The sequence below is a fragment of the Delphinapterus leucas genome, chromosome 8 (genome assembly GCF_059928025.1).
Source record: "Delphinapterus leucas isolate spDelLeu-1000000601 "Yukka" chromosome 8, BTC_Dleu_Yukka2, whole genome shotgun sequence".
NCBI lineage: Eukaryota > Metazoa > Chordata > Mammalia > Artiodactyla > Monodontidae > Delphinapterus > Delphinapterus leucas.
In genome coordinates this window covers 96,577,417-96,603,411 of record NC_143136.1, presented here as the reverse complement: position 1 = coordinate 96,603,411, position 25,995 = coordinate 96,577,417, and the positions used below count along the sequence as shown (strand labels likewise).

The 25,995-nt window shown below is 41.1% G+C and overlaps 1 protein-coding gene and 1 pseudogene across 1 annotated transcript in view; one reads left to right on the top strand and one right to left on the bottom strand.

Annotated features, from left to right (window-relative positions):
• NCKAP5 (NCK associated protein 5) overlaps nucleotides 1-25,995 on the bottom strand; it is an 870,988-nt gene that overhangs the window by 143,896 nt on the left and 701,097 nt on the right. Inside the window, exons 7-8 of the mRNA XM_022590669.3 lie at nucleotides 16,917-16,985; nucleotides 7,021-7,059 (exon numbers count right to left, since the gene is read on the bottom strand). Of these exons, the coding sequence (XP_022446377.2) occupies nucleotides 7,021-7,059; nucleotides 16,917-16,985 (108 nt within the window). The remainder of the gene's footprint in view (nucleotides 1-7,020; nucleotides 7,060-16,916; nucleotides 16,986-25,995) is intronic.
• On the top strand, nucleotides 11,848-13,458 carry LOC115803136 (ribonucleoside-diphosphate reductase subunit M2 pseudogene; annotated as a pseudogene).

Below are 25,995 nucleotides of genomic sequence, written 5' to 3'. Positions count from 1 at the left end.
CTTTCCTGAACTCCAGTAAGCCCTCGATGCCTCTTCTACGACATCTAGCTAATGTGAGATACTGCTCTGTGTTGATTTGCTTTCAGGCTCTGGACTTATCTTGTCAATTAGATGACACGCTCCTCCAAAGGCACGAGGAGATACTCACAGAAACACCAGCACGAGCATATTGTTCTGACATTTTTCCTTCACCACCTAGCACAACACCCCACAGAGCAGTAGGAGCTTGATAAGATTGTGTGCTGATTTCGTTAAAGGGGTCAATGATGAGGAGTTCTATTCTCTAGTGATGGTGTGATAAAGAGAGTTTTAAGTTTCTCAACACTGCCAGTGTGTCTACCTATGTATTCTGAGGTGGGGCAGCTACAGGCCTCACTTAAGGCTCTGCAAGCAAGACAGGGTGCCAGTCCACAGCTCTGCTCCCCGGGACCTAAACAGCAGTCACAACGGTGAGTGCGCCTGTTTCATACATAACTTTGGGGCAACCTAAGTGTGCAGCTAGAGAGAGGTCTAGCTTCCGAGGCTTTCCCTGAGATGCATCATCATTGCCAGGCTTCTTCATTCTATTTACAGGAGGCAGAGAGACAGGCCAAGCTATAGCTCAGCGCACAGCTTACGCTCACTTCACCTTTTTAGCTAAATAAGGAAGCTGATGCGTAGGATGGTTTCAACTGATTGCTGCCTACAAGTGCAGAGCAGAGCAAAGGAATGCCATGTCCAGATGAGGCAACCAGGGTGCAAGCTGTAGGAGGGCAGCAGCTGTAAAAGCAGGGGCGGGGGGGGGGTGCGTGCCATTTAGCAGAGGCTGTTTTGGGGGCCTAGGCACTGCTCAAATTAAAAGGCTAAATTTGCTGTCTTTATTTAGAATTCAACCTCTGTGTCTCGCTAATGCTAATTTTTGTTCTTAGCCTGTATATAACACTCCCTGCTCCCAAACGCTAATTGTTTTCACTACTGCTAATTAAGCAATTAATAAAACTTGACTGTGAGGTAAATAAATATTAATAGTACCTATTGGGTGGGAAAACACAATCATTCTCACTTGCGGGGTGGGGGGGATGGAAACAGAAGCATATGAGTTTGGATTTGCAAGGAGAAAGGAGACTTGTAAGGAATACCAGCAACAGTTTTTAGTAGCAAAACTGAGAATAACTTGAAAAGATTTCTTCAGATGGGTAAAAAAAAAAAATCAATATATTCTAAAGCAAGTTTTTGTACCAGTGCCCAAATTTCCATGGCCATTACTGTTACTTAAGGCAGTAAAAGTTCATTAGCAGGAACACACTTTATCGACCTTGAGAACCGTTCATCACTCGTGGCTCATCTCGATCGGCACAGAGCAGAGGGGGGAATGGAGGGCTTTAGGAAGGTGACGCTGCTCTTACAATCACTGACCAACAGAATTGAGCTGGACAGGAAATTTGTAGATATAAAAGAATATTCTGTGTTGTTTTAACATTCTTGTTTTCTTCACTCAAGCTGTGGATGGTTAAGTGATGCCAGACAGCTGTCATCCCAAGAAACTGTAATCAAAGCCATGTGTGTGTGCCCATGTGCACACACATAAACACAGCCAGACTGGAGAGATGGAAAGAGAGAGAGAAAAACCACAGTTTCCTTGACTACTAGGCAGAGTGTCAGCGGGCTGTCTGTGCTTCCCCTGGGCTCACCATGAGAACCCACTAACATAAAGGCCCATATGACATTTTGAGGCTGGGTGCAAGAGCCACTGTTCTAATGCTGTCGATTATAGAGGGGAGAACTAGACTATGCCCCCCAGGTAAGGCGTTACAAGCTAAAGAACTCTCCTGTTCAGAGGCCAGCCTCTGAGATCATGGCTCCCAACAGGGGCTGGACCATCTGCCCTCATCCACAACCTTTTTTTTTTTCTCTGCTCCCTAGTATGTCTCAGGCCTCAAGGGGAGGACCCCACTGAAAATATATGGTTGTGTCTTTTGAAAAAAAAAAGGGGATGTGTTGTATAATGTTATCAGGAAGAAAAAATGCCAAAGAGTTGACTACATTTCATCTCACGTAAGCAAGTATAGTGGTCTTTGGGTTCAAGGAAATAGCCCAACCTGTTTTCTTTGCAATCTGCATGCCACTCTCAATTGAAACAAAGTAAGGCATTACAGCTGGATGCCAGGGGAAAATATACTGAGCACTGTGATGCTACTGGTCTAAAAGGGCCCTGTGTATCTTAATGATCCCAAACCATAACTTCCCCGGAGGATCCACACATTGTACTCCTGACAAGTTTCACCTGTGTTTGGGGCTGAAAGAGATTCTGGCTTCACTGCTGTGTAGTAGTTATGGAGTATGGTTACTTTATGCATTTAGAGCAAAACCATTGCCAGCTCCAGGTTAAAGGAAATTTAGGGAAATGCTGGTTGATTAGAAGCTCGATATATACTGATATTACCACTGGAGTACTGTTGATTAAATCTGATTTTATCGTGTACAATGATATTATACTGGTATTCCTATTTCAGAGGCAGTGGGTATCATGGGAACACACTGGATTAGCAGTTAGGAGGCCTGGGCTCTGGTCCTCATTACCCACATGACCTTGAGGAAGTAACTTATTCTGGTTACGCCTCAGTTTCCTCACCTTACAGGTAGCTTCTGCACAAAACCAGGCTTTCAAGACAAGGCATGCCTCAGCTGCTTCATGAGATGGCTTGTCAAGGGCCACCTGAATCCTTCCCTTAAGCTTACTGGACACCACATCCACCAGCCTCTCCCAGTCACAACCCTTCTCAGTGTCTGTCACTGATATATCCCTATCTCTTCTAAGAATGCTAATACTTCTGTAAAAAGAAAAGGATTACTGGAAAAGGCTGGTCACATCTCAGACCAACCAAGGACCTCAACATCAAATACTTAAAAAGGCAAGACAGGTAACATAATTGTATCACTGAATCAGGCCAGTTCTAATCAATAGGAAGTGGTGAATCTCGTGGCAAACTGAATACTGCAAGCCTTCATCCAAAGGGCATTCAGATGAAAACATTCTTAATCTGGGTGATGGCTAAACAGTTTATGTCATTACAGTGAATTGAGCCTATTACCAAAGCTAGTTGGCAAGCTCAGGGTTAAATGTTCACTAAGGTCCCTGGCAGTTGGGAAATTCTGGGGTCTAAAATAAGACTGATTCTTAGAAAGCTTGATTTGGAGAAATCTCCAAATTTAGAGTCACTTTTGACTCCACGCATGTCAGATCCTGGACAGCCTTGCTAGCGAGGACTGGCGATGCTTCCAGAAGTTTTAAGAAATCTACTGGCTTCCTTGCCCTTTTGTTTTATTTCCTGCAATCGCATGTAACTAATCATTGGGTTTCAACCCATCTGTTGATTTTTATAGCATCTCTTCTGGTATGCCAGAAAAATACCTTTTTGGTTGCCCAGGGAGGGGGATATGAAGTCATGGCAGATTTGCCTTTGTGTCATAACAAATGATACAGTCCAAATTTGTACCGAATGGTACAAAGGGTAAGGGCATGGAGTGGAGTGCAGTAACCCTAGGTTAACATACGGGCTTTGGCACTTCTAGCAATTGGAACTATGGGAAATTTATTTTCGTAGCCCTACCTCACAAGATGGCAGTGAAAACAAAAACAATTCAGTGCATTCAAAATGCTGGACATGGGGTCTGACTCCTTGGTAGTGCTAAGTAAATATAAACAGACTCTCTTCAAGGAAACCAGATCCTACCCACACCATTGGTACACAAGTGGACCCAGATGGCCTGACCACACCTCCTACAAGGGAAATATGTAGAAGTTGGGAGTTCTTTTAGCTTCAAGCTACAAAATTGTGTTCTGCTGCTATCTGGTTGGCTGTACTGCTAGATTCCACCATACAAGGGCCTTAACCCATGTTGGCAAATTAAAAAACACCATGAATATTTGGCGATTCTAAAGAACATGAAGGTAAGGCTGAGGTTGTTGATATGCTGGAAAATAACTCCAGGGAAAAATGCTTTTCTTCCAAGTTTGGTGTTAGTGGCAAAAAAGGAAAAAGGAAAAAAAAAAAAAAAAAAAAAGAACCTAGGAGAGTAACATTTTCAGTGAGTGTAATTGTCTTAATGAAGATAAAATATAGTTCAGACAAAAATATGAATTTAGCTCAGGTTATTGATTTCACTTGCACTTATAGACTTGGACCTATGATTTGGAGGCATAAGTGGAAGTGAGCTGGGTTTAATATTGTCATTTTAGCGTTATTGATCTAAAGGAGGGACAGTCAGCTCTCTTAAGAGAACTCGCAGATTTTTGAGATAAATTGAATTACTTGACTAGGACATGATATGTACATTTAACAGAAGCTGCTAAATTTACGGAAATAATTTTTTTTCTACCAGTATTTGGAAAGGAAATACACTCTGTGACTTCAAGATGCTCATCGGAGCCAATTCCTGGTATGCCAGAAAAATACCTTTTTGGTTGCCCAGGGAGGAGGATATGAAGTCACGGCAGATTTGCCGTTGTGTCATAATAAACGATACAGTCCAAAACTGTATGGTTATGACTATAATTTTACCTCATGGATTTTATGTGTGTGTGTGACTTGGATAAATCACTCAAGGTTTCTGTTTTTTACTCTGTGCCAGCTACATCCCTCTTTAGAATTAGGTTTCTCATCTGCTTTCGGAGAAACCTCATTTTATTTCCTATATTGCGCTCTTAATTAAAAAGAAATGTTTGTCTTTTTGTAGCAGTTCTACAGTCTCTAGAGAAACTGGGAAGTGCATGTTTCTGCAGAACATGGTTCTTTTGGAATCTCTGAAAGCCCAGGCATCTTTGCCTGCTTCACAGTATCCCTGAGGTATGCTATCTCACAGTAGCACATCTTTTTGTGTCTTACTGCTTAACTGTACCAAGGCAGATTTATCTGTTTACTAGTTACTACTTGAATTTGTGTAGCTATTTTTTGTGGCTGACCTGAAAGGTCCCATTTTCCTTTATATTGTACCAGACAGCTTTCTTGTCTCTTCTCTGAGGTACCATTAAAAAAGACAGGCATGAGAAGTCTTTCAACAGTTACACACAGAGCTGCAACAGTGCCCCCTCATTCCTTAGGTTTGTAATTAAATGAGTGTCGAGTTTCCAGCAGGAGGAAAGCAGTTGAGAAATTAAAGCCTTTGAAAAAGAAAAGGCATTCAAATATATTGTGACAGAAATCATGAGTTGCCCTTCAACATCTGTTTCGACCCTTCTTCTACAATAAGGTGACAATCAATTTTCAGCTGGGCACATACCCAGAATAAAGACTCCACTGTCAGCTTCCTTAGGTGTGGATGTGTGATTAAGTTCTGTTCATGGAGATGAGAGTAGGGAGGTGTGAAAACTTTTGGAAGTTTCTCTTAAAAGACAGCAGGCGTGTGTCTTTTAGCCCCTTCATTTTCTTTGGCTTTCATTTCTTCCTGATGGCTGAAATGTGGATGTGATCACTGGAGCTAGAGCAGCCATTTTGGACAATGAGGTAACCCTGGAAATGAAGGCCACATCCTGCAGAATAATAAGATGGAAGCCTGGATGCCAGGAACCCTATCAACTTTATGGAGCAGAGTCATCATACCAGTCATGTACTGTCCACCTGTAGATTTAGATCTGAGAAATAAATAACTAATTTTATTTTATTTTATCTGATTTAAGCCACCATTATTTTGGCTCTCTGTTACTCACAATGGAACCTAATTCTAACCTAATAAATGTGCTAAAATCTCTCTATTTATGTAGTTTAATGTAAAATCTGAATCAGTTAAAATCATTTGTAGCAGGAAGCATGATATTTTGACAGAAGTAGTTGGGGGAGAGAATCTAGCAAAAATATTATTCTAATGCCTCTACAGTATACATTTAAAATAGTATTTATTTAAGTACCTTTATGAGAAGTAGTCAACCCCTAATAAAATTGTTTTCAATTAAAAAAAATCAAAATGTCATAAATGATTTTGCTCTCCTTAGCCACATCCTCCTGAACATGCCACATGATCTAAGATTTTCTTTTAAAGAGGAAATCTATCTCACAGAGAGGAAAATCAGAATAAAAAAATTTGAAGGAATCAGAATTTAGCCTCTCAGACACATCATGGAAGGAGATGCAAAAGGTTCAGTAAAATTCACCAAACCTGCCAAATTTGGGCAACTACCTGCATTTACCCACTCTGCCCCAATAACATGATCTGAAGGCAGAATAAGAAGATGACAAAGGAGAAGGTATAGAAATTTCAGGCTGAGAAATCACCATTTGTTGTTTTCCCTAACTTTATGAGTAACTGACAAATATAATTGTATATATTTAAAGTGTAAAACATGATAATTTGATATACATTACATGGTAGAATGATTACCAAGATCAAATTTATTAACAGAAAATTATTAACACATCCTCATAGTTAATTCTCTTTTTTTATTTTGTGATAATAAGGCTTAAGATCTACTCTCAGCAACTTTCAAGTATATAATACCACCATTTGTTTTATCTTTACCACAAACGTGTTCCTGGGGGAACAACTCTATATGTTCCGTTTTATAGGACGACCACAGCAATTCTGGGAAGTAGACATTGTTATCCCTATTTTACGGAAGAGGAATTAAGGTCCAGAGAAGTTAAACAAACTTCCTAACCTCAAAGATCTCTTGCTGAATTTTAGGCCTCTGTTAATGCGGCCCATCACAGGCTATTCATTTTATAGGAGTCAGAGGAATCCATCAACTTATTTAATGTTTGCATTTACTAAATAAAAATGATAGGTTTGCTACTCATCTGGGTGGGCCCATGGAAATCTTTCATCTTCAAAAGGCTTTCTATTACTTTCCCAAGAGTTTAAATTTTATGAATTTATTGGTCATTGATGTTACTGCATATGCCATCTAAAACGCACACAATTTTAACCTAAGTGAATAAATAGAAAAGTATTGTAGCTATCAATCATAGTTTCTGTTAGTTTGACAATGTGAGTTCCAATCTATTCACATAAGTACTTTGAAAATAATAAAGCCAGAAAGTGACCTACCTTTTGAGTGAGCAGAGCTTGCACAACTTGGTTGGCTACCTTTAAAAAATAAAGAAAAGAGTTGCCGTTTATAATAATGAGACTTTATATGCATGGACTCTAATCTATCAATAAGTTTCCCACAGCTTACTATAGCTAATTAGCTCCTTATTTTCCTCTTTCCTCTAGCTCCAGAGGACCTGATTCTTTTCATAATAAGCCTTTCCTTCTAGGTAATACTTCGCTTTTTCCAAAGGTGACCTTGTTGCTAATTAAGATGGTTAGGCTGGAAAGATCATTCATACCTTGACTCTCACATTTCCATATTTGGAAAAGTAATATCCTTTCATATGTAAAGTACTTTAAGAAGGCTAAAAAATGATACAGTGTAACACGCGATCCTAATTATCTGTATATGGTTTCTACACTGCTGATTTACAATGTCCTTTGCCTCTCCTTCCTATTCTTTTGTTGTGTGACTATTTCACTGCTTAAAATTACTTGCAATAGGGGTAGGTGGAATGGTGGAGAATAGGGGCAACTCATCCTTTCCTATACGCTCTGCTTTCCTACTCCACATCTTCTTTTACGCCATCCTCTTGTCATTGTTACCTGTGATAGAGTCTGATAGTTGTTTACTCTATCCCCCATTTGCCCCTTCCTCCTAAGTCACAAACACTGATTTTTTGGCTGGACACATCCAAATACATTTCCCTGCCTCCCTTGTCACTGTGTGACAAACTTCTGGCCAATGAGTTTTTAGCAGTCTATCTTCTTGGACTTACAGGCAGTTTCTTATAAAAAGGGGGCTCATCCTTCTTTCTTTTCCTAGCTGGGATATGAAAGTGATGGCTGGAGCTTCAGCAGCCACCTTGACAATGGAAGTCACATATTAAGTATTTTGGGGCAGAAAAATAGGATGAGCCTGGTCCTGATGATGCATGGAGCTGCACTGTCTATCTCTGAACTGGTATATGAAAGGGAAATAAAATAGGCACTGTTATGTTGAGTTTCTTCTAATATACAACCAAATATAACTGTCACTAATACATTGCTAGAACTCTAATTTTCTTCAGGTATCAGGCAGCTTGTGACAGTAGGAGAAGCTGGGCCCCTCTCAGCCCAGGGAGGTGAATCTTGATTAATCTAAGCCAGTGTTGGTTATTCCAGTCCCTTTCAGCGACTGGCTTAGGAGTGGGCATGTGACACGATTCCAGTTAACGGCCATGTGAAAAACCGGTAACATGTCCATGATATTTCAAGAATCTGGCATTTTCTCCAGATAACCATTCATCATTTCTACATGTATTTACACTAAGATTTCTTTTTCACCTGCAGGTTTCACAAACACTTCACAAAGACTCATTAAACTTCACCACAACCTTGAAATTATGTACCCATATGGCTAATATTGATAAAATTACAGTAGATAGGTGAATTATGTGGAATTTTTTAGTCAATACATACATAAACTATAAACATTTAGTGTGATAACTGAAACTGACAGCATTAAAGACCAAGTCAGCATATTTAAATATCTTAAATATAAGGTATTTCTGTTCATTCATTTATTCAATATAAATTTGCAGAGTATCTATGACTGGGATGTGTTCTTTCATTTCAAAGAGAACACAGCTGGTAGGAGGTTGGCAAGAACACAATTATAAGTGTGATAATCGTGTAATCATGTAATCATATTGGTAATTCTCACATTCAACCTAAGGCTGAGGACCACACTTTTATCTTCTCTTTCTCTTCATAACAAATGTATTTTTGATGATGCTGAACCGTGTGTGCTCATTTCTCTGTCTAGTATAGGGGAACAGATTATGGTAAGAATGTTTTCACGGGGCTTAATTGTTTCTTAACTCAATATTGACAAAATAGCATATCCTTAATGACAGTGAGCCACCAGTAAGCCTCACTGAAAATTAAAATACAGGCTGCAATCAACTTGTGGTTACCAGACATTTACACCACAAGCAGTAAATGACAAGAATCAGATTACCTATAATTGGTTCATTGAACTGCATGCACAAGAAGGATTTTTTCCCCTATCAGAATCCTTTTCAAATTTATATTGTTGACGTTAAGTAAAAAAGAAAGGCCTTTCGTTGAAACTAACTACAGTTTTGAAGACAAAGTATTCTTAGGTATTTTGCTTTTTAGTCCTGCCCAAGTTAAAGAAGCATATCTAAGAACTATCATAGTCCAAAATAAATTGTATTTTCCGTAACTGGTGCCATTACTTTTTCCTTTATTACTTTATTTATACATGATCACAGTGGTGATAAATGTTATTCGGCCGACACAAATTGACCAATAGCATAATCTTGAAAATCTTTCAGTTTTTAAATGTTCATTTCAATTTGTAACTGTGAATTTAAAGTCAAACTATATACCATCTATTCTATTCTTGAAAATTAAAAAAAAAAAACAGAAGAATTGAACTATTCATGCTGCTTAAATCAGGAACAATGTACCAAACTTAATTTATACCATAAATAATTTAATTCTTTTGGATAGCAAACTTTAGATTTGATTTACATTCTCATAAAACTGCCTAATATCAATATTTTCTTTTCTTCCTCCGAACTGGTCCCTCACTTAAACCAGTCTGTGGCACAGTGGTCGCATAAAATAGCTCTCTACATGATTTAGCAGGAGTCATAAACGAATACCTTATCTGTAAGAGCCTGTAGCAGTAAATATGTTATATCTTTGCAATCCAATATGTTTGCCCTATAGGCTTATAGACTCTATCTCTGATACAGTTCCTTTTGGCACGTACTTTGGACAATTGTTTGCTCTACCTGAAAACTGAACAAAGATATACGAATGCATTGTTTCTTTACCTACTGACATGGGGTTCTATTACCCAGAAGGGCTCACAGGTTCCTTGCAGAAAAGCAGGCATGTGATACACATGCTTTCCTTGGTACTGTCTCTAAAGATAGTTTCCTGGGTTTTGTTACTACTTTTAACAGCTCAGGTTCCCCGATGCATCAACAGAACAACTGGAGCTGGTGCCTGCAACCTCTAATAGGTTCACAAGATGATCCCTGGAATGGGCCCCTGCCCTCATCATAGCATCTTGCCCTTAGCACTCAGGTTGCAAATAATCACACCCCGGCAGGCCCAGCTAATGAGAACAAATACATTCTAGTGTCAGCTGACAGCTTTCCTCTCCAAAGAAAGAAAAAAGACCAGCTGGGCTGGGCCATGGGGACCTGAGACACACTGAGCAAAGGTGACAGTCGGTCCTTAAGCCCCTGGCTTGTTTGACAACTTCCCTTAGGCTCTTTGTGGAAACCTCCCTCTTTGAATCTAGAAGAGGAGCAGGGGTGTGGGCAGCGGGGCAGCCGGGCGGGAGGAACAGGGGTGCCAAGAAGAGCGGCCAGGTACATCTCTCCTTTGCTCTCCGTAAGAATTCTCTCAGACAAGCCAGCTCCTCTGACACTTGGCTCATCTGTGACCCACACACATCTTTGTTCTTCTTCCCTGTCAGATGAAGAGGGATGGGGGAGGAGGGCAGAGAGAGGAGAATCAGGGCTGCAGAGTTGTCTGTTACTTTATTGCCAAACAGTCCCTGAGGCTGAATGAGTTTATTCCAGAGGGAGCCAATGCTCACTACATCCTGAAGACTGTCGGGGATGGGGTCCAGGGTGGGGCGCGTAAGGTACTCAGCGGACACCATGCTTAACGGTCCTGTCCTCCTGCTTGGTGGCCCTGCTCTCACCCTTTTATGCGCTACTTTATCATGCCAAGCCACTGTCATGTCAGCAACGTAATGTACAAACCTGGTGGCTAAAGCGCGCCTTTTGGGAAATGTGCTTTGGAGAAGTTTTCTCTGCTTCTGAGCTTGGTTTACTGTAGGAAGGCAGCTGGGGGCAGGTGGGAAGAGCACTGGGGCAGAATCACAAAAAAGACCTGGGTTCAAATACTGCCTGTGTTGGTCATTCACTGATATGTATGGGGGTGGGGAAGCAGCCTGATTTTTCTCATCTGTCAAGCAGGGGAACCGTCTGCCTCTAAAATTGTGAAAAAAAGCATGAGATGATAGACATCATCAGAGAAAGCACCTTGGGCAGTACCTGATCAAAAGCAGTCACCCCAAAAATGTTAAATCTGAATCCAATCATTCAAACTTCAGAAACTAAAACACATTTTCAGGTAAGCAGTTAAGGAAGGATGGTTTGAGAAGAAGGGCTTTTATTTGTAAAGGGATGGGGTGTGTGTGTGTGTGTGTGTGTGTGTGTGTGTGTGTGTAAAATACATGTATAAATAAAAATCACTAAGCACCTCAATATGTTCATTTCCCAGAAAATAACACTCAGTACAAAAGGGACTGAAGAACACTTCAAATTTACATTTTATCCACCTGTGTATGTTTCATGAAACCCATTAGCAAGGAAATAACTTACATGAGGCCTTACCTTGTTAGTTTGTCTAATTAGTATGAAAAGCCTTGAAAAGAATTTCCAGTTGGCATTATTACTACATTCAACTACCCCTTTGAGAGTGTTCTCTTACAATGCATGGAAATGGATTGTCTACTCTCATGCAATTAGTTACAAAACAACAGGCATGTGTAATCAGGGGGCGGGATTCATGAATACAGAACATTTGTGCTGCTCGCAGGTGGTTCTTTATTGCAGATCCCCTCTTTGGCAACAGTTAAACTTCTGCACTTAAGGACGGAGGGCCCAGGACCTGCACGCAGTCCCACCTGGCGTCCCGCCCGCCACCGTGGCTGGCCTGCATCAGCAGCATCTCCTCCAGCTCTCGCCTATGAAGGGGCTCAGCCTGGCGGACTGGGAGGACACTCCCCCGTCGCTCAGTGGGACCGCAAGGAGGATCTGCCAGGAGCCTGCCGAGCCGAACCCTAAGCCATCTGCCCCCAGGGTGGAGGATGAACCACTCTTCTGAAAGAAACCCCCCGCCGCTTTGTCATCTTTCCTATCGAATACCGTGATGTTTGGCAGATGTATAAGAAAGCGGAGGCTTCCTTCTGGACAGCTGAGGAGGTGGACCTTTCCAAGGACATTCAGCACTGGGAAACCCTGAAGCCTGAGGAGAGATGTTTCACTTCGCGTGTTCTGGCTTTCTCTGCAGCAAGTGATGGCATAGTAAATGAAAGCTTGGTGGAGCGGCTTAGCCAAGAAGTTCAGATTACGGAAGCCCGTTATTTCTACGGCTTCCAAATTGCCATGGAAAACATACATTCTGAAATGGACAGTCTCCTCATTGACACTTACATTAAAGATTCCAAAGAAAGGGAATTCCTCTTCAATGCCATTGAGACAATGCCTTGTGTAAAGAAGGCGGCAGATTGGGCCTTGCGCCGGATCAAAGACAAAGAGGCTACGTACGGAGAACGTGTCGTAGCCTTTGCCGCAGCAGAAGGAATCTTCTTTTCTGGTTCTTTTGCATCGATATTCTGGCTCAGGAAACAAGGACTGATGGCCGGCCTCACATTTTCCAATGAACTTATTAGCAGAGACAAGGGTTTACACTGTGATTTTGCCTGCCTGATGTTCAAACACCTGCTACACGAAACTTCGGAGCAGACAGTCAAAGAAATAATCGTCAGTGCAGCTAGGGTAGAACACGAGTTCCTCACGGAGGCCCCGACAGTGGAGCTCATTGGGATGAATTGCGCTTTGATGAAGCAGTACGTCGAATTCGTGGCAGACAGGCTTATGCTGGAGCTGGGTTTTAGCAAGGTTTTCAGAGTAGAAAATCCATGTGACTTTATGGAGGATATTTCACTGGAAGGGAAGACTAACTTCTCTGAGAAGAGAGTAGGCGAGTATCAGAGGATGGGAGTGATGTCCAGTGCGACAGAGAATTCCTTTACCTTGGATGCTGACTTCTAAGTGAACTGAAGATGTGCTCTTATTTTGCTGAGTTTTCTTTTCTTCCTTCTCACCAAAAGAGAAAAACATCAGCTACCTGAACGGTATTAACCGGCTATACCATAAATTGCCCATAATTTTCATTAATGGCATCTTTAAAACTGTGTAGCTACCTCAAAATCAATCCTGTTAATGCTAGTGGGGTCACCTAGGTTGAAAGCGTTGACAAGAGCTACTCGGATTCTTACGAAAGATCTTGTCCATGTTTGGCTTTTCCAAGCAGGCTGTCTGTACATGACTTCCCCCTGGCTCTTAACAGCACCTTCCTTGGCCTCAAAGTGTGGGGAGTCAAGCGAGTTTGATCCAGCAGGATTAAACAGTTACTACCACAAGGCAGTAGGAAGACATCAGACTCACTGCTTCAGATTTTAAAGTTTACTTATGATTTGCATATAAAACTGGCACATTACACACAAATAAACATAGTTTGTACTGTCAGAGTGAAGGCTTGATTTAACCTAAATTTGTTGGTTTCTACACCAAATACAAAAGTATTCTATTTACCACTAACGGGAGCCAATTCAAGATTTACTAGGTGATCAACGTAGGTTAAGCCTGTGTAAGCTAAGGGTGTTATTTTTATTCTTTCTTTTCTTTGATGAGTTGAAGAGCTTTTTAACTCAATCCTGTGCACACTTAGGTATCAGAATCAGCCAGGTGGTGCCACATAGAACACAGGTTGGTTTTGTGTTCTGTAGCCCACGTCGAGTATCGCGGGATAAGAGATGTGGAGAAAGGAGGCTCTTAACTTAGGTCATTAGGAACTGAAGTGTGATCCGGACTCACTGTGGGTAACCTGGGTGTGCATGAGGGGCGGTATCGTTTAATTTCTCAAATCGTATGTTCCCCAACTTCAAGTTAGTATGAAAGATCCTTGAAGAGTTTTCTTAGCTAGGATCCAAGATATTAACTTTGTGAATTGGTTTTCAAATCATCCTTGAATGAAAGGACCCACGTAAGATCTTTCTCCTAATAAGTGGTAAAACCGGGACTGAAACTGCTTCTCCTAAAAGTGGAGTGTTTATTCTGATTTTGTTTAATTTGTGTGGGAGTAGGTACTGGTGACTTAACCGTTTGTACTTCAAAGTTAGAAAGTTGTTCTACTCTATGTTTCTTTTTATATCACATCTGTAGTTCATACTTTGAAATACTTACCCAGTGTTAGTCTGCAGTTCATAACTGACTGAGTGGATACTGTCCAGTGTGACTGCTCCTAGGATTTGCCCAAATGTGAACATCATCTGCCGGACCCTTAAACTTCGGTAGAAAGCTGGTGTTATGTGAACAATTCATACATGTTCCACTCAAATATTAATTTCAGAAGAAAGTATAAACGTAACAGATGTATTTAATCGGGCTAGTTTGAATCAATCCACCTTTATGTTCCCTCCCCCCCTCCAAAAAAGATGTTACACGGAAGGTAATGCATGACACGCACCGATCCTTTGGCCACGTCTGTTAACACGTTGTGTTGTGTGTTGGCTGACCGCTGGCCTGTTCTGCTGTCACTTTTCTTCATTTATTGTGTTAATATAAATGGTAAGATAGTCAATTTAAAAACTTCTGTAATATGGGACCCTTTTCTACCTTTTAAATTACTGTCATAAAGTTAATCCAGATTATATGGTCCTTACACTTGTGCGACACAAAAATAAACACCTTGCCTGGCGTTGTCAGGTACAGGTGGCAGTTGGAAGCAGATTTTAGGATTCTACCTCCCATTAGCTGTGTGACGCAAGCATTAGCTTCTGCCAACTAGGGTTCGGTTTTTTAATCTGTTAAAAGGAAACAGACTTTGTCTAAATCATTTCAAAGTCCTAATATTGAGTACTGCACCAGTGATCGATGATTTAAATAAAACCGTTCTCACGTCAAATAAAAGAGCGACAACAAAAAAGTACAGTGGGATTCCCCCTCTGAAAATTCTGTCTTCAGTGGAAACTTTATACTCAATGATTTTGTGGGTGAAAACTTCGGTTTCACCAGACACATGCTAATGACACCCTCGGAATGCAGGCATAGAGAACGTACAGAAGGCAGGCTGTGAATTTCCAGAAAGGAATGCTGGGAGCTTTTTGAGTGATGGGGGGGGATGACTTGTGGGAAAATTGTGACAACTAAGAAGTTTCTGTGGTGTGATTCACGTAAATTTGACTTCTAAATGCAGATTAAGTCTCACTGGAAATTTCTGTGCAGGAGGTTAAAGTGGAACTTTGCTGATCAATACATATGACCCAAGGGCAATATTTGTTCCTTTAAATATCCTTGGATCTATTTGGTCTTTCTTGCCCTAAACTTTGATTGGACCAAGTACCTGGGGAACAGGGGGGAGGGGGCTGAACTGGCCTCACTAGACACTGAGTCACCACTCCTCCCTTTATGTCAACTTACTTGAGCGATTCTTTTAACTTTGGACGGCGTAAAGATTATTCAGTCCTTTTAAGTCTTGACACGGCAGACGAGTGCAAACACCATTTTGCTTGAGTAACTAATATATATGGCTGGAGATATGAAACAATTAAAATCTTAAATAGCTAAACAGTTTTCTGGGGACATTTTGAGGGTTCTTCAACAAGTAACTGTGAAGCAAAGTGGTCTGTGTTATGAGGATAATGGCTCTTAGTTTGCAGGGCTCAACAGCATCACCCGGAGAGCTTGTTGATATACAGATCGATCATAGCCAGGCCCACGTGCACTCCCAGAGTCTCTGATTCTCTACAGCTGGGAACAGGGCTTAAGAATTTGCATTTCTAACAAGTTCCCAGATGAGGCTGATGCTGCCAGCCCAGGGATCCCATTTCAAGAAGCACTGGTGTAGGAAAATATCCAGCACAGGTGGAACTCTGAAGGAAACACCATTTCTAGTTTCAAGGGAGAAGAGGAGTACATGGCGGAGGTGATGATGCCATAACTGGGATTTGAACCTGTGTTCTTTGTCATTCAACCCATGGCCTTCCGGGACAATCAATGGGGGGACTGGGGGAGGGAAGGGGGAAGGAAGTTCAAGAGCGTTTGTCAGAAAAGGTTTTCCCAATGGTTAGTGAAGAGGCAAAGACTGAAGATACATTGCTAGTTTCCACTGGTAAGGTAGCAGAACTCGACTGAATGTAATTTTTCTTATTTTCTTAAAATCTCCGTCAGCTATATCATAACAGCCCTTAAACAGAATCTCTTAGAAGAATATGTGCAAGTCTTAGGGTATCAGGCAGATGACTAGAGAAGTCATCCCATCAAATGAGTAACTCCAATCACCAACCAAGTCCCAGATAAGAGCTTGTCAGGGAGGCCAACGGCCAGTCCTGGCTGGATGACATAGGAAAGATGGGTGGTACGATCCCTGGCGCCGTGTGAGGGGATGGCTGAGGGGAAAACCAGGGCCCTGCATACACTTCAGTCTTCCCTCCCCTCTCAGGAACTCTGAGCCACCCACCATCTCTGCCGTCATCTCTTCATCGTCGTCGAATCGCATTTCTCCAGTTTACTCAGGTGTGTGGCCCTGTCTCCTTCCATTCTGCTCAAATTTTCCTCCTTACTTCCCTTTCTCTTCTTGCCTTGTTCTCAATCCACTGGTTTTTCCCCTCTGGCTGCCAACTGTGAACATCGTCCCCACCCACTCTATCAAGGATTTGCTTTTTCAGAAATGGCATCCAATTGGAGGCGATGCAGCCTGCCCTGAGGTGGCTTTTCTCATTCACGGGCTGGGATCACACTTACTGGACAGGACGAATTTATCATACGGTGAAGCATCTCCCAACCTATGCCCCAAGCATATTAAACAATAACCAAGAGGAATTTGCAGATGCCCAGATAAGGATATAGGGAGGGAGGGGGAGGGGACTGACTGACCTTCCTTCTCCACATTCACCATGTTTACAGCCTTCCTTTGAAGGCGAAAATGCTAATGTTCTCTGGAGACCGGTAATAGACACACATTAAGATCTGACATAGGGAATCCTAAACAGTCCAGCCTCTTATCCAGAAGCACCCCGCTCCCCTTACCTCATCAAGACACCTCTCATACTGTTCCCTTTGATTTTCATTTTCCAAAGCCAACGCTGAATTCTCTGCCTGCAGTAGAGATACAAAAATAATACAGATAAATCAATGAAATGCTGTGTTACGTGACATCTTCAATACAGTTACTAAATATATCTCCTCAGGATCCGAAACACTCCTGTAGAAGAATCTTTGACGAGTTTGCTCTAAGTACTATTATAAATCTCTCAGGGATGACTCCTGTCTTATAGTTCACAAAAAGGCATTAGCATTTAAAGAAATGCAAAACTTGATATTTTGAAGAGGTAGAAAATCAAATCATGGCCTGATGCGAGAGTGTTCTGTGAAAAAGATTATAATGTTTACTTCATTCTGTGAAAATGTAAATGGAAAAAATGCCTTAATCCACTTCATTAAGACCCGTCACAGTTTCACAAGCTGGTATTTGTTTAGGTCACAGAAGAGAACCTCAGGTAAATTCGTGAAAGCGTAATTCCACAAGCAAACTAAACATGTTGTGTTCTAGGTTAATCAATGACTTTTGAACATGAGACTATAATGAGAAATTTAAGAATTGAACATACTTAAGAGTCCCTCGCCCCTCCCCCTGCCTTTTTAAAAGTACTGCTTTCCTGCTCCTAAGAGCCTTGTAGGTACCTTAATGTTAAATAAGTTACTGTAGGATCCTAGGTTGAATATGGTTACTAGGTTACCAGCAGAATAATAAGGGAACAAAAGTATACAGTACAATCACATCAGGTTTTAGAAGAAGCATGGAATGGTGGCATGAAAACTGCCCTCTGTGTCTGGTGACCTGGGTTCACTTTGGCCACTGCTGGCCCCAACCTGAATCCTGAACTGTATAAGTTAACCCATCCCATGGCTGCCACAGTGATCACCATCCCAATCTCCCAAGGAAACCTGGCTCTACCCACCCCTCATGACAGCCCTCCTTGACATTTAGAAGTGGGCGTACAGACCTTTAGATCATTTTTTTCAAAACTATGGTATGATTTTTAGGAGGTACACAGATTCACATTTTCCCGTTATAGTTTCTTTCAACTTTATTTTTGGAAATAATTTCAAACTTACAGACGATTTGCAAAAATGGTACAATGAACTGCCGCGTACCCTTTCCTTAGATTCACCAATTGTTAACATTTTGCCACATTTCCTGTATCGCTTTCTTTCTCTTTCAATTTTTTTCCTGCAACTTGAGAGTGAGCTCTTTATCCCTAACTACTTCTGTGTGTATTTCCCAATAACGAAGACAACCATAGTATAGTTTTCAAAGTCAGGAAATACAGTGTTTATTAATACAGCACCACAATCTGACCTATAGTCCTTATTCCAAATTCATCCATTGTCCCAATAATGTCGTTATGGCAAAAGTTTTTTCCAACCTAGAATGCTCTCCAGGATTGGGACCTGATCTTGGATGAAGGACAAATCATCTATTTGTCCTTCATCCAAGATCATGTAATCTGGAAGAGCTGTCGTCTATGCTGTTTGTCCCTCCCTCGCTCCCTCCTTTCCTTTTTTTTTTTTTTGGAAGAGTAGAGGGCAATTATTTTGCTGAATGCCCCTTAATTTGGGTTTCCTTCAAGTTTCCTCCTGCACACCTGGCAGTAATGGCACAGAAATGATACTGGGTCCTTCTCAGTGCATCATATCAGAATCGTGTCATGTCCATTTGTCCCATGATTGGACATGTTAACTTTGATCACTTGGTTAAGGTGGAGTCTTCCAAATCTCTCCACTGTAAATTTACTATCTTTCCTTTTAGAATTAATAAGTAAATTGGGGGCACGTACTTTGAGACTATGAAAATCTCCTATTCTGCATCAAACTTTTATCTACTTATTTTAGCAACCATCCATGAATCTTGCCTGGATCAACAATTACTTCGGTTGAAAATAATGATTTCTACCATTTTTCTGCCTACATTTACGAGTTTGCATGATGTCATAAGGAAGTGTTTTTCCTATTTATTTATCAGTATGAATACATGGATTCTTTTATTATTCATAGGGCTATGTCTGCACTCTCAGTATTTATTCTGATGCTCAATTTTCTCAGCTTTGGGAAGGTGAATCTCTAAGCTGTGCCCTTTGACATATTTCCTTCATTTTTAAAACATGTTCTTTCTTTTTTGGGCCAGGGAAATGTTCCATGCCCATTCTGCTTGTCTGGTGCCCCATCCCTGAAAGCAGCCATTTTTCCAAGGAATCCTGCTTCTTTTTAGTTGGGCAATGATATTTGGAAACTAAGACCTGGATATTAATGTGTGCAAATTACTACTGAGGGATCACCGCTCCTAGTCTCTTTCAGTGGAAGGAAGCGTTTCTCCCTTCTCTTCTTCTCTTCCCCTCCCTCTCTCCTTGCACATGCATGCACACGTGCGGACACACACACACAACCCCCCACTGACTTCCTCCTTGCCCTCCCTTTTCATATTTGTATCTTCCTTCTTCTAGAGTGAGAGCATGGGCTGCTGACATCATTATATTTTCTCATTTCTTCAATCCTAAAGTGCGTACGAAATGGTCACACCACAAAAAAATAGTACTAAGAATTCACATTTGCTTTTTCTTTAGAATGCAGGTATATAGTAAAAATACTGTGTTCAAAAGATACCAGACTGGCTCTTTCTCACCCCTCACACCTTAGTGTGGCTACACTATTTATTTGAAACTGAAGCTGGAAGGGTTGCATTTATGAATATTCTTTATGAGACTCAGAGAAATTGTGAGGAAGTTAACATCTGCTTCTTTCTCAATTTAAATTTATTTAGATTTAAATATGTTTTAAGAAGCAGATTCACAGATACAGAGCACTCTAGTGGTTACCACTGGTGAGAGGGAAGGGGGAGGGACAATATAGGGGAATGGGAGTAAGAGGTACAAATTACTACGTATAAAATAAGCTACAAGGACACACTGTACCACACAGGGAATACAGCCAACATTTTACAGTAACTATACATGGAGTATAACCTTTAAAAACTATGAATCACTATATTGTATACCTGTAACATATAAGGCTGTACATCAACTATACTTCAATTAAAAATGTTTAAATTGTTTCAAAAAAAGAAAACTTATTTTGAAATTCAGTTCAGGTCATTTGTTTCTGATAGTATTCAAATTTAGTTTCTCCTCTTCTCATTGGTTTCATTTTATATTTTGAATATGGAAAACATGAACATGATTCCAAAAGTCAAAACTACACTAAAAGGAGCGAGGTGTCACTTCCTCTCCTAACCCTCCGACATCACCCCTTCCACCTCTCACAGATTCTCTCCTAGGGCCCATCACTCCCTTTGTTCTTACCATCGTTAAAATCCTGTGCCCTGCCCCCCTCCTGTTATATATGCAACAATCAACTGTTCCCCTGCCTTCTTTCCTACCAGTTCTCTACTTGCATCCTTTCTGTTTTATCAGTTTATCACTTTCACGTACTATTCTTCCACCCTTGCCCTATACACCCCTGTTTTAGCCTCTTTGCTGGATGATGACCGGGGAGGCTGGTCTTATACTTCTCTTTTATTTCCACAGCATCTTGAAATTTTCCCTCTTCTTTTTCCCTTCACAGTCACATCTTCAGATGGTACCTTTCCTCTCAGCCTCGTTTCCCCCAGAATCATGGCCTCGCTGAGATGGTCACCTTAGGTCCTGTACACTTTCAAGCCCTGCCCTACAGCCAGTACTGAGATTTGAGCTTGTGGTGTCAGACCTTCTCATCCTGGGAGCGCTTTCCTTGTACCCTCTGCTACCACCCTGCCCTGGCACACACAGCCTCGCTGTGGATAGTGCTGTGGGTACAGTATTTGGTGTTTATTTTTCTGCGGACAGCAACTGAAGTTCTAGTGTTCTGTTTTCTGGTTTTATTTGTGCTTTGATGATTTGAATTTTTTTTTTTTTTTTTTTTGGCAGATGTATGAAAAGTTTCAGATTTAGGCCCGTTTGTTACTTACCAATGAAACTGATGTGGTGTCACTGAACCAGGATGGGGCACAAAAGCTGAAGTAAACAGTCTGTTTGGATGCCACTGTCAGATCATCCCGACCTGGGCATCTTTCAAATCCAAGGATTTTAAATCCCTGTTTCTTCTTCAACTTTCCATTCTAATACTTGGCTTCGACATTTTTCCTCTGGGCTCGAATCCCTGTTTTAGCAACCCTCTCCCAACACTCCTGTCCCTCAGGTGGGATCCTACACTGTTCTTTCCATTTTCATCATGGACAGACATCTGCCACATAGCCCAATCCTTCCGCCCTCATGCTGATCATCTGTTCAGATTTTTAAGTATTGGTTATCCTCAGACAGTTCCATCATTTCATTACCCACCCAAACTAAACGGAAAGCTTTTCCTGACTTGCTATTGGTTTCTCCAGGGCTTGTTCTGGCCTGTCACACTGAACCCCCTTCAGACCTGCAGCCGGTGTAACCCCTCAGCTCCCCGCCCAGCCCAGGTGGGAGGGCCGGTTCTACCCGCTGCAGTTTACCTGGCAACAGCAGTCTGTGTAACCTTCAACAAGTCATGGAAACTTTCTGGGATTACAGTTCCTTAGTAGTTAGTAAGTGAAGGGAACATACTAGCCAATCTACAAAGCGACTTCCGGTTCAAATATCTGGATACCATGAATAATGGAGAAACTGCTAGAATTTCAGTTTTATAAAGTCACTGCTTTCTCTGGAGAAATTTAGCTTCCCTGGGGTCTGCTGGTTTTATAAGGCAACAGCACAGAGGATGATGGGGAGAGATAAAGGAGAGAACAGCAATGCCAGCTTACACTGCTTTCACTTGAAAAATCTTGGGAAATAATACATAAGGAAATAAAGTTGAAAATGGGAATGTATATGGGATGTCTGTATCTCGTTTCTACCCACAATATCACGTTGCAATAACACTCCGATCGATCCATTCAGATAATTATCATCATTACACCATTTACATTACTTGCCTTACGTTTACTGCTCTGACAATCTATTACAGGCAAGCAAATTAAATACTTTAAGGGTGCTGGGAAAGACATGGCAGTCACATTTATGGTTAATGCGTTCAGTTACAGAGACCAATTTAATTGATGTAATCCTACATATCCCAGGGGACGACGGAGATATTAACAATTATGCTGGTGAAGTTAAAATAATCTTCAACTCATGATTTTCTTTAATCCATTTGCATTTATTATAAATTTAGGATTAACCTGCTACCAACATGAGACAACAGGGGAAGAAAACAGAAAAAGGAAAAAGGAAACTTAATTAAATGTGATTTAAAGAGACAGTGACTATTTGTATGGCAGGGATGGGAGAGGATGAGGCAGAGAGGGAAAGAGAAAATGTCAGTGTCACTACTGAGACTTACAGAATGAAAACATGGGTTGTGCCACTTTAAATAAGTGTGTTATTAAAGCAGTGTACTCAGAGGATGTCATTAGAGTGTTCAATTAAATATAACAGCGGGTCTTAGGGCTCAGCTTGGTCTCGCACAACAATCAAAAGCTTGTGCCAGACTTAGTCTCTGATTTAGAGGATTTCCTGCTCTGTGTGGTTTCCTCAGGGCTCCAAATTGCAGGGATCTAAATACATTTCTGATTTCATCCCTAAAGTCCTTAAGTATCTTTATACAATTGAAGAGCTTCATAGAGTACATCTGTATTGTTTTGGTTTACTGTGGAAAATGGGTCTGAATTAATATATGTAAATTTCTTTAAAATTGAAGTATAGTTGATTTACAATGTTGTTGAATTAATGTATGTTTAATATTAATATATGTTTTAAAGAAACTACGTTCCTTAGGGGGTCTGCTTTGTGAATAGACATGCTGGCCGGAACTTACAAATGATTAAAGGGACCAATGCTTCTAAAGTGCTGCTCTACATTAATCCTCTAAGTGCTCATTATGTATAACTCTTTCTATACTATAAATGTGTTTAATACATCTGCTACAGTTGAATGTTTGTGTCCTCCCCAAATTCATATGTTGAAATCCTAATGCCCAATGTGATGGTATTAAAGTGTGGGGCCTTTTGAAGGTGAGCAGGTCATGAGGGTGGAGCCCTCATGAAGGGGATTAGAGTCCTCATAAAGGAGGCTCTGAAGGTTGCCAGCCCCCCTTCCTTCAGGGAGGACACAGCAAGAAGGCACCGGCTATGGCTATGAACCAAGAAGAGGACCCTGACCAGAACGTGACCATGCTGGGGCCTTGATCTTGGACTTCCCAGCTTCCAAAACTGAAAGAAATAAATTTCTGTTATTTATAAACTACTCGGTCTTTGGTATTTTGTTATAGCAGCCTGAACAGACTAAGACAGTATCCTTTGCCACAGACCAAAGGTAGAACAGTTCTACACAAAAAACTTTCCTCTACATAAAATCACAACTCCACTGTAGGATTTTCACCTGTTATATTCTGTCCCCACTCATCTATGCAAACATATATTTGCTGCTACATAGCATATGCCATCTCTCAGGCCCCTGTTCATCTCAAGAAGTTCAAGGTCTCATTCCCCAGGCTACGCCTTTGTTTCCGCTGTTTCAGACGGAACATGCTTCACTTTCCCATTGGCTTTTCTAAATTCTACTTATTTTTGTGGTCTGGTGAAATGTGAACCTAAAAACTTATACGGGGGCATATATTTAAATTAAAAAAGTAATTTCAGATGGACACAAAAGTTTCAAAAACATTACAAAGAGTTCTTCTATAACTTTCACTCAGAATCCCCAAAGGTTAGCTTTTACCACGCTTGCTTTATCATTTGTTTTATGGAAGAGAGAAGAAGGTGGAAAGAGAAGGATGTCTTCTGAAGGAAAGAAAGAGAGAAAGAGAAGAAAAACTCCAATTCACAATAGTTAAAAGGGCTGCATCCCTGTGGTTTCCCTTCTGTAACAGCTGGTCTTTTTCGGAATGACATCTTCCCAGCTTGCTGAAAACCCTCAACTCAGCAAAGGCAAACAGGTCAGAATAAAGTCAGGAAAAAGGTATTTCTCAAAAATCACGGTTGGGCCCCAAAGGCAGGAAAGCACACCTTTTTATGATCGCCCCTCTGAATCAGAGTCCTGTGACACTCCAGTTAAATACCTGCGTATTTATACCTGAGTTGCCCATTATAGTACCATCCTAACAACTTCACTCTGTGCACCAAGAAACTTCAGATTCGGCCTTCGAAGCAAAACAGAGATGCCCCAAATAGCCTTAGTTACACAGTAGTCTGTTCTATTTTGAAAGCCATCTAAGGAGAAAGCATCATGGGAGTGGCTGGGCGTGCCATAAAGCATGCCATCCAAGCATGCACATTTTCATCTTGTAAAGTGATACAAAGCCTGAATTCACCAAGAACTGGACATGGACATTGAATCTCCTTCCCTATATCTTCATCCATTAAAACTTATGGTGTTTCTGGATCATTCATCTTATCATGTCTGGTCACTGTGGTGGCCAGGTTGGAGGTGTAGTTGGCAAAAGGGCGTTTCCCACTGACTGTATTTAAGAGCTACATCTCCACACCTGGGCAACATGTAGGGCTGTTGTGCACTTGGAGACAAATTTTGTCATTCTAGAAAATTTCCGGAAATAGTTATAAGCTCTGCCCATCCACCACAGGAATAGGACATGCATTCTGGAATGCATTCACGGAAGGCTTAGAAGGAATCTCTGTGCCCATACATGCACAGGCACACTGCCAAAATGTCATTACTCTTGCACTAAAGTAACCTGCAGATGCCCAGTAAGTCCAGGCCAAGCACAAGGCACTGGGGAGCTAAATTCAAATAAAATAGCATTCATGTCTCAAGGAGTTCAGGATCCCAAGCAATGAGAACATGTTATGCAGGACCTGTCTGTAGGTTCATTTTCTTTTTTGATTTTTCATTATTTATTTTTTAACATCTTTATTGGAGTATAATTGCTTAACAACAGTGTGTTAGTTTCTGCTTTAAAACAAAGTGAATCTGCTATACATATACATACATCCCCATATCTCCTCCCTCTTGTGTCTCCCTCCCACCCCTCTAGGTGGTCACAAAGCACCGAGCTGATCTCCCTGTGCTATGCGGCGGCTTCCCACTAGCTATCTATTTTACATTTGGTAGTGTATATATGTCCATGCCACTCTTTCACTTCGTCTCAGCTTACCCTTCCTCCTCCCTGTGTCCTCAAGTCCATTCTCTACATCTGCGTCTTTATTCCTGTCCTGCCCCTAGGCTCTTCAGAACCACCTTTTTTTTTTTTTTTTAAATTCCATATATATGTGTTAGCACATGGTATTTGTTTTTCTCTTTCTGACTTTCTTCACTCTGTATGACAGGCTCTAGGTCCATCCACCTCACTACAAATAACTCAACTTTGTTTCTTTTTATGGCTGAGTAATATTCCATTGTATATATGTACCACATCCTCTTTATCCATTCATCTGTCGATGGACACTTAGGTTGCTTCCATGTCCTGGCTGTTGTAAATAGAGCTGCAATGAACATTGTGGTACATGTCTCTTTTTGAATTATGGTTTCTCAGGGTATATGCCCAGTAGTGGGATTGCTGGGTCATATAGTAGTTCTATTTTTAGTCTTTTAAGGAACCTCCATCTGTTCTCCATAGTGGTTGTATCAATTTACATTCCCACCAACAGTGTAGGAGGGTTCCCTTCTCTCCACACCCTCTCCAGCAATTGATACTTGTAGATTTTTTGATGATGGCCATTCTGACCGGTGTGAGGTGATACTTCATTGTAATTTTGATTTGAATTTCTCTAATAATTAGTGATGTTGAGCATCTTTTCGTGTGACTATTGGCCATCTGTATGTCTTCTTTGGAGAACTGTCTATTTAGGTCTTTCTGTCTAAGGTCTGTTTTGACAATTTGATTTTAGAAACCCAATATCAAAGCATCATAAAGCTGTTGGTACCTGTACCTCCTCCCCCATTAATGAGGTTACTTCCTTTGTCTCTGAACTTGCTAATAAGCAGGATTAACTTGACCTCCCCCCCCACCCCGAAACTCTATCTCTCCTCTCCACTAGCTAGAAGAGGAAAATTGATCTTTTCAGCCTGGAACAGATTGTACTTGGGACTCAGAC